The following is an 11520-nucleotide window of genomic DNA, read 5'->3' on the forward strand; positions in this document are numbered from 1 at the left end:
GCCACACATCGAATCTGAGGTCTGATCTCATCTCTCTCTCTCTCTATGTCATCCAGACATTGATACAGACGCCACACAAGCCAAGTCGCAAAACTGAGGCTGATACCAGCTGACAGGTAGAATAGCTGAAGCCTTAGCGAAATCTGTCAAAATAGCCTACAGCACTGAAATTAACAGACAAAAATGTCTCTGAGATAAAAAGTCTATCTGTAGGATATCTGTTTAACCGCAATCAGAGCCAATATGTTGAAGTTGTGTCGCCTAATAATTTTATCAATTCTAATAAAATCAAAATAAACAATTCACTGCATTTTTCGTTTGGTAAAAATATACGGCAAAAAAAAAAAAAAATCAAGGAGTGGCTAGTTTGTATTAATGTGTTTTAATATTAATAAAAATATGCTTGGCCTATTTAAGCTTAACATTATATGTGCCACCAATAGGCGTAAAATATTAAATATTAATTATTAATTTAATAAATATTGTTTTACTGTGTACTGGGTTATAATGTATATTTTACAATAAAAACTAAATGTAGCATGTCTCGGTGTCAATTGAAACATGCAATTCATAACACCAGAGTTGTAGTCTATGCAGTGTGTAAACTTAAAGGGAAGTGTTGGTCAATAGTCTTACTGCGCACCACGTTATTGAACTCCAATATCTCTGAAAGAGATTATGTTACCAGATAGCCTATATTAACTTGAGAGATTTTACAAATAAAATGTATTTTCAAAAGGAACAACACGTAAATAACAAAACAAATAAAACTGGTCGCACTTAATCTTGCCAGTGTATGATGTGTAGTATAGCGCCCTTATGCAGCGCGTGTTGGCAATTCCCGCAAATTGAAGGTTAAAGTATTATACGCATGCATTTATAAGCTATTTAAAAGCAAAAAAAAAAAGAGGAAAAGAAGAAATCGCCAACCCCACGATGATACAAGTATTACCGGTGTTGTCACGTGTCGATTAACCGGTGGGGAAATTTCCTCATCGTCACAACCTACTATAGTGAGATGAAATGCAGCCGTAGCTCCTTGATGAACTGCCCGATATGCACTACTCTCACCTGGGGAGGTGTGCTCAAAGCACCCTCTGACTGCCTGGCGCTCAGGTGTCCGCATATGCTGCAGCTCTTGTGTGTGTGGTCACGTGATGTGCATTTTCAGCGGTGTAGTGTGGACAGAGATCTTTTCAAAAACACTAGGTGAAACGCCAGTGTGGATGTTGATCATTTTTGTTCTAAAACGCCATTTTAAAACAAAAATAATTAGTGTAAATGGGGGCTTAAAACAGTCCGAGTAAAATGTTAATAAGGGTCTAACACCGTGTACTAACTACACACAATACGACAATTCCACAGATAAGTAATTTGGCTGTCTGCACCAAATTTGATGCTACAACAAATATTTAAATAACAGCCATTTGATTAAATATCAGCCTCTGCACTCCCGACAAAATGGTAGGAGTTATAATCAAATTAATACATATATAACCTATTTAACATTATTAAAAGTACATACTGTTGGACACTGATGTTGTCACTGAATTTTAACTGTTTGCTTACCTTTTGGTCATTTCATTTTGAAGATATCTGAGGTATCTGCTGCTGCTTTCAGTTGTATGGCAGTGAAGGTCATAAAATGGTATTCAAACTCCTATTGGTAGCATTTAACACTGAATAACGCACATAATCTGCACCTGAGATGATAATTGTCAATGCAGTTTATGGTGTTGTTTTGCTGCGACATTGCGAAAATAGAAATATATCACATCGCTGTCACAGACGGTTAAAACAAAAACACATTTTAACATAAAAAAGTTACCTTTTATTCCGTGTCGCATGTAGTTAAGACACAGTTTAAAGTGTCATCTTAGTTTCAAATAAATGTTTCTTTTTTTAATAAAATGACAATTGTCATAATTAAAAACAATTATTCAATCATTTATTGTTCTATAAACATCTGAAGTGACAACATTGACATTAGCTACGTTTCCATCGACTCATTTTATGCACATTTTTTATATGTGCATAAAAATCGGTTGATGGAAATACCAAGAAGTGCATATATTTTGAAAATCCGCATCAAAAAACATATGATTTATTATTATTAATATTAATTATCTCCAGATTCAAAAGCGTCTGTGCTCCGCATCCACCGCACACTCACTGCGTGTCAGGATTGCCTTCTGAGGTGCAAGTCATTTATTGAATAAAGAAAAGATTGATGCAGCTATTCCTACCACAGCAAATTCCATTTTTACACTTGATATTTGCCGCCAGTTAATCAGGAAGCGATTATTTTGTTCTATTTGATTCGTTGGGTGAAAACACTGTTTTATTTGCACGTCTTTTACACGATATTCCAGTTTTGCGCATAAAGTAAATTTACAGTTTTTGAATGGAAGCAGCTATTGTGATGTCTAAAACTGAAACTACATTATAAAAACATGACACCTTTTTTATTTTATGCAAAAAAATGCTCTAAATGACATTTGCATTTTAAATTACTAAGAAATATCATCAATTATTCATAGAATAAAGCTAAAAATATGGAAGAATGTAGTTATAAAATGTGTTCTATGCTTTTGATTAAAAATATATATTTTTTTTTAATTAGAATTTTTATGATTATTCATAACTATTGATATATTAAATAGTTTTACAATTATAATGTTTTCTTTCTTACGTTTTTAACTTACTAGCACATAACGCTGACAGATTTTTCACGATTCACCAAAAAAGACTTGACTAATGTTTCCTGTTGACTCTTTATCAGTTCACACATTTCACACTCTTGCAAAGTGTGTTTCTGGTGCTTTAAAAATGTTCCAGTCTGACCTATTTTACAATCTGTGTGTTTGTGTGTTAGTGTGTTCTCATACCGACAGGGCAAAGTTAAGAACCCTCTGGATGAGGTCAGGGGCAGGAATGGCTCCCAGCACTCTCTCGATGCGGTTCTTCTCCTCCTGCATGTCTGCCTGTTTATGAAGCTGAAGACAGAGCACGAGAGGAAGATTTTACTGGTTTGCGCCTCTGATGTTGTCACTGTGTGATATTCAGACATGTGGTAATTGTCACCTTCAGCATGGTGTCAAGTGTAGTGCTGTCTCCGTGCTTCAAAACTGTTAGATACACCTAAAAATATGAAGAAAAAACAACAACAACCGTCAACACTTACAGGACTGTGTTGATCCAGTTAAATAAATGAATAAACTTCAGGATGAACACTCTCAATCAGCTAATAAAAATATTCCTGAAACATGCAGGTGCACTTAGGGGTGTGTGATATGACAATTAATGACACGGCTGTCTGGGATATTTGGTTCTGATTGGTCAGTCACAACATTCCAAAGTATGTTTTTCCCAGATAACAACCTGCTGACTAACACAGGCTCATCCCAGCACTTTAAATCATCTTGAATGTCATTAAATAGAATCACATTTATGATGGTCTTTTTCCACTGCAGTATGGATAGCCGTTATGTTAATGTACAAAATAAACTTGATTTAATGTCCACAAACCATGATTGAAGATTCTTCTTTTATAATTGTACATTATATGGCTGTGGTGGTGATGAATTACAGGGATTTTACCATCTTTACTGTACAAACATACAGTGTTTTAAAAATGTGTTATACTTGTAAAACTCATTCTTGATCACATTTGATGATGATTGATGATAACAGAGAGCTGAACAAATCTTTTAATGCCAGTTGCTGTGCACGTCCTGTCTTGTTGATATGATTATACACGTTACTATGAAGACATGTTAATACGTGTCTGTCAACCAATTTGGTGGACGGGGAAACCGCACTCCTTTGTCACGTTGCGGTCAAAATGTGAGGAATTTGGATCCTATTTCAACATCAGGAAATTAAAAAAAGAGACTTATTGTGTTTATCACCTGAATATTACTGTGGACACACTATACCTACACAAAGTTCTGTCCTAACAGCTTACAAAAGATGATTTTCCCTTTAAATAAACCATTAAGGCTCAGAACAATGTTTTGTGTTAAATGTTTAGGTTTTGCGGCAAGTAGCTATGTAATAACGGCATAAAGTACAACTAGTTCGTTGTTTTTGCATAATTAAAGGCCTTACGTATGATTGTAAATAGTTAAAACGTCTCCAAGACATGTGCAACTGTGACCCTCTTTATGCATTTAACATTGGCAGTCATTATGATTTATTAAAATTACAAGAGTGCTTCTACCCTTTCTGACTGTTGCTACCTTGAATGGCCATAACGGTCAAACTAACATTTCAACAGTTTTTTTTTTCCTGTGCCTTTAAATATTTGTGTTTCTGTTAACAAAAACATGTTTTTGTGAGAGGAAAAACATAAATTTACTCCAGACATGTCTATCAAAAAAATTTTTTTTTTAATTTTTACTTTGCTCTCCTGCTTGTTAGACAAAGTGTGATCTAAAAATTTGGGGGCAGAAAAAAAAAGATATATTTTTGGGGGGTAACTACTTCATAAAATATGATGACAGACATTTAAAGCTTAATTCTAAAATCTCAATAGAATCTTTGTATGTAAATGTGATGTGACAAAAATTCATTTCAGAACAAAATTTATCTTATATGAGTGGTCAGAATAACTGCGATGGCTAGTAGTTCTAGAGTTCTAGTATTTCCAGCGTTGGTTCCACTGTTAGTGACTGACTGAAGAGCACCTGTCCACTTTCTGTTATGATTCTCTCCATGAAAAAGCCAGTGTATTATAAATAGACCAATTTTGAAATTAAATTAGACTTTTTTTTTAATAAGATATTTGCATTTACCTGTTTTTGCTGCATCTGTTTATTCTGTAAGTTTCATGGAAGATGCTACATCAAAAACTAGAAAGGGAAGAGAAAACACTGGCATGGGTTTTGCTGAGAATTTGTTTCTAATACGCTTTTACAGCTTTTGCCAATAATTTTTTCTCAATCAACTGAATGCAAGTGTTTTGAATGTTGTAATAATGCAGAAATGCACTTAAATAAACAACTAAAAAATCCTTGAAAATGTACGTTGGCCTAAATGTTTTGTTTTTCCCTTTTTTTCCCTATGTAAATTATTTTTTTTAATGTGGACATTAGTTTGGCTTTATTGTGACCCTGTATTTTGCAAAACAGTCCAAAAAACCAAAAAGAATCATGATAAAATTGTGATTTTATCCTGAAAAAAAAAATCATGACATAATACATTTTTTCCATTTTGCCCACCCCTAGGTAGACTGATGCCAGTGTGTCGCTGTTATAATCAGTATTGCTAGAGCACTCACTGGACTCCTGAGGTCTGCAGACAGGATCTGTTTACCCTCCACATGCTCTCTGAATCTCCGCCGGGCCTCCTCCAGAGTGGCCTTGTGCCCCGCTTTACCCAGCTTCCCCAGCACCAGACCCCGCAACAGGGCATCCAGGTGACCTAAAAAAGAGAAACACACAAAAGAGCACTTGATTAATTAATCACAACTAATCCAACATAAACCACAAAGCTAAAATTGAGGAATTTTGCAAGAAAAGTGGATTTAAAAGAATTAAAAATAAATAAAAGAACATATTAATGCTTCAAGTAATTTATATATATATATATATATATATATATATATATATATATATATATATATATATATATATATATATATATATATATATACATACACATACATACATACATACATATATATATATATATATATATATATATATATATATATATATATATTGATTGATTGATTGATTGATATATTGATATATATTGAGATTTTACATAACAGACAGTAACTTGCATTTTTTTATTCATATACACTTTTTATAGTCACATTTGACTATAAATTGTGCTGTGTTCATAATGTTTACACAGTTATTTTTGTGGATGTTTTTACAGCAATGCTTAAGTACAAATAAACAAATCTAAGCAAATGAAACGTCAATGGCATCTAAGATTTTATTCAAATTTAATGTTTTGGGTACAACACAGCAAAGAATCAATACCATGTTTAGATTTACTTACTTTCACACAACACATCCCATAATGATAGCTTGCCAGTAGGTGAACAGGTGGTCTATTGTGTTTGTTCAGATGCATTCAATCACATTACAAAAGCATTCTGATCCAACTGTGGTCAAAATTAGACAATTTATTTTGTTTACAATTGTTTTGTTACATTACCTCATAGGAAAGCGGAACAGGTCTGGAATGCCACTAGGGAAACTATATAATATGGTTGTTCGATGCCAGTACTAGTATTGGAAATACTTGCCGATACTGCAAAGATTAGGGCATCGCGATCAGCGAATTTTTGAAACCATAAACCGATCCAATACCATCTTATTAAATGACACATATACCCCACAGCTTTGCTTAACACTGCAAACCATTGTTAGAACAGTGAAGAAGATAAGGGTAATTCACCAATTTTTGCACTGATTTTTATACAGTTATACAGTAAAACTTAAATAGAATTATTTCATTTGACAGTTTTTGATTTGTAGGTGAACTTGTTTCAGTAAAGTACAGTAAAGCTTGTGCTTCATCCCCACTCCATTTTCGACTATGTTGAAATGTATTTTTTATTAAAGATATTTTATGATATTTCTGTTCTAAATTTAATAAATCATATCAAATATTATTACTCTTAAATGCCTGTTATAAATGACAGAAAATACAAATATTCTTGTTCACTGTATGTATTTGTTCATGTTTTATTAATGGATAAGTCTGAAGCACACAGTAAATTAATTCTCTCAGTTTATACAGGGCTAGTAGTATAAACAACTTATTGTATAGATACACACTCAGGTATTGGTTTAGTACTCTGTATCAGCCGAAAACCCTGAGCTCAGATATCGAAATCGGTATCGGGAAGAAAAAAAGTGTATCCAAACATCGGTACTAAACGGAATTTTTTTAATTTATGACTCTCACCCTCTCCGGTTCTGCTGTCCCATCCTAGCTTCATGCCGATGGGGGTGAAGAGATCTCGGATGAACTCCTGGATGTCCTCGTGGAAGTCAGTGTGTGAGAGCAGAGAGGACAGAACACCCAGATTACAGCTCAGGTCACTCCACACCGTGTAGTTTGGCTCATTCACAAATGCTTCCATCACCTTCAACACCTCCACAGTACTGATCATACCTGCTCGAGCCTGATAGTTTGACAGAGAACAAAACACCATTAAACACAGGTGGAGAAACAGAGACTGGCTAACTAAATATCTGTAATTTCTTTCCTCAAGACAAATTTGAGCATTACTGACAGAGTTTTGTGAAACACTAAAACAAGAACTTATTCATTGTATTATTAGACAATTAATGTCTTTGTACATACAAATTATTTTAGTTCTGAATAAAAGTTGATACTGCACTTAGAGCTGGGTGATAAAATAACTCACAATATAATTTTCCCTCAATAAAACCATAAGAGGTATCCAGTAAATGTTGTTACGCAATACAATGTTTATGCTTCTAAACAGAAATAAAGGTTGCTGCTTGTTTGCAGCACATTGGCTGTTTATTCAGCAACAGCCCAGAGGAAGTTCAAGTTTTTTAACATGAGGGCAGGTTTAAAATTGATCATGTGACCAGCTCCAAAGAGAAGCACTGGAATTTAGAGAAGAACACAAATGTCCATGGTTTTTAGGTCAGATGAAACAGAGCTGATGTTTCAGCCTGATCTCACGAGAAAACATAAGTACGTTTACGTTTTGGCAGTTTAGTGGCTATTCGTACGAAGAGTAATTAATGTTCATCTAATTGAAATGTCAAGACAATTAAATTACAAATAAACAATATTTTTAGTAACAGAAATCTGCCTTTAATCTTAAAAGAAACACAGATTTGATATTTATAGTAATAACAATAAAGACCATTTTCATTTAATTTAGTCTAGCCTTAATTGCATTAACAAAACATTTAACAGAAATGAAACAACAGATAAAAAAAAAACTTAACTAACTTAAAAGTTTTCACTAATACTTTTTTTGAGCTGATGCTGCATGACTGATTCTAAATGTATAATGTATTAGTCAGAGCAGGAGACTTTAGGATGTGTAACTTGACACTTCACTTAAGTCTAATTCATGTAAAAGGTGCAGAGCTGAACCTGTACTCTGTCCAGCAACACAATGATTTACGCTCATGTGTGGCGTCTCACCAAGGAGAAGAGGTCGTTCTGCAGACCCAGACGGTCCACAGGCAGCAGTGTGAGGTCCCTGATACCCGGCAGCAAACTCTCCAGCATGGCGGAGCTGTACTGAATCCTGTAGAATCCCACAGTTCCTGGATTAATCTGCACATAGACGATAATAAACATGGTTCAGACACATGTATACAACATAGACCAGTGGTCCCCAGCCTTTTTATCAAAGCAGACCAGTAAATGCCTGACAATTTTACCGTGGACATGAGTGGGAGGGGATGTGGGTGGTGGGTTGTAGGTTGAAAAACCATCAATCGTTTTCTTAGAGGATGACAAGCTGACAAAACATTGTTGACACTCTGATACAAGTTTTATTTATAGAGAAAATTACAACGCACTGAAGTGTTTGGGTGTCCTGTGTTTGTCTGAGATATTTAGTCTACTGAAATTTGTATATATTTTTTACACAAGCTGAAGCTGATCAGTCAGTTCTTTTCATGTGACTCACGGTATTCATTGAACTCGGTGCATCTGGAAGGTGCGAGCACATTAGAAACAACAAACTTGGGCATACTCTAGAGAAGGTGCATTATAAGAAAGGCCCCTAAAAGCCCGCCATCATTTGCGATCTCCAGCAGTTTATCTTTTTGCACAGACATAGTGGCTGAACCTTATTTGTTTTCAAATTGGTTGCGATCTATTGCTTGGCAGTTGGGTTTTTTCCCCTTAGTTAAAAAAAAAAAAAAAAAAAAAAAAACAAACATTCCAAAGGCTTGTTTCTTACTCTTTTCGTTGCTTGTAGGTTAAATTTAAGCGCTCAAGTGACTAAGATGTAACCGAGAGAGTGTGGTCATTTTTCAAACTAAAATATTTTTCAAAATAAAAGATCGTTCAGACTCAGAAAATGAATAAAGTAATTAATGAGTTCTTGTGCTGCCTGGTACCAATCGATCCACAGACCGCTACCGGTCCACGACCCGGTGGTTGAGGACCACAGACATAGACCACTACTCTTCGGTCTGTTGAAATTCTTGATTTCTGATTGGCTGATTTAATTCATGTGATTTAACGATTTAATTGCACATTATTGAAATCGAAGATAATCCTACTTTGAAAAAGTAGTGTGATGCTCCTGTTGTTTTGGAGTTCCTCTTATCAAAGTGCCCTCTGGCCTTCAGATGAGATTTACTGCTGATGACAGAACCATGCTTTTCTGACGAGATGCACATGACAAATCGCGACTTTACATTAATCGTAATTACGATTTTATTCCGATCTATTGCCCAGCATATATTTTACAATCTCTTTGATAGCTTTAAGTTTTGGGTAAAAAGTAATTCAACGGTGCACATAAATTTCCTTAATTTTTTATTAAAAGTATATATTTGATTTTTCCTAGTTTCAGTTTCTCTTTACAAAACAACTGCCACCGTAAGCGTAGTTAAGTGCAATATTGTTTCAGCTGGCTGTCGTGTGTTTGACATGTTCAAGTGCAGCTTTTTGGTTAGGAGGGGAGCAGATATAATTGTTGTGAGGTGATACCACATTGGTTTTTGTTGCCAATTGTTCTTTGACATCAGCTTGGTATCCATGGCTTAAAAGATGAAGGTTGTATACCTTTAAATATTCCCAAATTTTTTAATAAACACTTATTCAGGGTTTTTGCAGGTTTCACAAAGTTGAGACTTTAAGACATTTTTAGGAGCAACACTAAGGATGTTTTCTTCGAATATTGGAAAAGATTTGCTTTTTCAAAAAACTTATTATAATAGAATACATTTAATTATACAATGTTATTAATAATTTAATAATAAAAATATGTGTCAGACAAATAATTAAATCATTATGGCAAATAAAGTTAACAATTAATTTTTTAAATAAAACATTGATGGATTGTTGGTGATTGCATGGGTGTTGGCTAGATTGGGCAGCTATACATGAACAAAGGAAAACCAAGACTTGTTAAAAAAAGATTTAAGACATACAACACAATATTTCAGTAGATTTAAGACTTTTTAAGGCCTAAATTTTAGTAATTGAGAATTAAGGCAATTTAAGACCCTAAAAATACCCTGTACATTTGAATTAAAGACAGCCTTTTCCATACGACACATTAGGGCTGCTCGATTTTGGAAAAAATCATAATCACGATTATTTCGGTCATAATTGTAATCACGATTATTCAAAACAATTCTGACTTTAACTGTATATATATATATATATATATATATATATATATATATATATATATATATATATATATATATATATATATATATATATATATATATACAGTTATTTTCCACATATGATGCAATAATCGTTCATCTCGATTAATGTTTTTTCATAATCGTTAGAAGCCATAATCGATATCGAAATCGGATTTTCGATTAATTGCACAGCCCTATGAAACATCAATCTGACCTTGATCCAATGGTCAGGTGCAACATTGGTAATGTTAACTGTGGTTTCAGGCTGGTCCAGCAGAATCTTTGTCTTAGTGCAGCTCGGGTCCTCACTGGTGCAGATGCTAATGGGAACCATCCAGTTGGGGCAGTCCTCATCTAGCACACAGAAACAAATTTTAGAATATAACAAAAAAAAATTCACTAAAATAAAATAAAATAATGTTTTTATGTTTTTCTTCTGAATTTACCATTACGTGGTCCGCTAGCACAGAACTTCTTCTGAGAGATTTTCAGCACACGGTCACTGCCATGCTAGAGGGGAGGAAAAAAAAATCAAAACCAATTATTTCAGCTCTGATTAAATCTTGTATTGCCAGGACAACAGTTGTTATTACCAGACGCTCCCTGAGAAGCTAATAGTCCATCTCAGCATGACTTCTCAATACCCAGAGGGCTATTAAATTATATTTGAAACTTTAGGGGGAAACATCTAACAAAATTCCAACAAAACCAAATCAAAAAGAGAACCAAAACAAAACCTCCAAAATAACAATAATGTTCACGAAAACAGTCTATAAACATTACCTGCTCTTGATCCACTACAATAATAGGGAAGCCCATTTGTTTGGTCCAGGAATTCATTACTGCAGCAATAGGCTTCCCACTTGCTTGCTCCAAACATTCCCATAGGTCCTCTGGGATAGAGAAAAAGAGAAGGGCACGCCTTTTATTTCTGACTACATAACAATTAACAAAGCAGAAAAACAACACTTGAGCCAGATCACACACACGCCCACAACGGTGCTGCCAAATACTATGTTGTGTCAGAATTACAATGCAGTACGCTGTAATTACTACAGCTGTAAACCATGTTGTTTGGATCAGATTGTGGGACTCAAGGCAGTGCTGAATTATTTTATTATGGAGACATTTTCCTACATTAAAGGAGCAACAGTAATTTATATTGTAAAAC

The 11520-nt window shown here is 34.4% G+C and overlaps 1 protein-coding gene across 2 annotated transcripts in view; it reads right to left on the reverse strand.

Moving 5' to 3' along the window:
- The window catches only part of npepps (aminopeptidase puromycin sensitive), a 50221-nt gene that overhangs the window by 11791 nt on the left and 26910 nt on the right, over positions 1–11520 (reverse strand). The window contains 8 exon segments of one of the 2 annotated variants that reach the window (NM_001164027.1): positions 2889–2996; positions 3085–3141; positions 5282–5424; positions 6928–7147; positions 8155–8289; positions 10564–10703; positions 10796–10859; positions 11133–11242. In NM_001164027.1, coding sequence (NP_001157499.1) covers positions 2889–2996; positions 3085–3141; positions 5282–5424; positions 6928–7147; positions 8155–8289; positions 10564–10703; positions 10796–10859; positions 11133–11242 — 977 coding nt within the window. 2 annotated transcript variants of the gene reach the window in all.

The sequence above is a fragment of the Danio rerio genome, chromosome 11, assembly GCF_049306965.1.
Source record: "Danio rerio strain Tuebingen ecotype United States chromosome 11, GRCz12tu, whole genome shotgun sequence".
Lineage (NCBI taxonomy): Eukaryota > Metazoa > Chordata > Actinopteri > Cypriniformes > Danionidae > Danio > Danio rerio.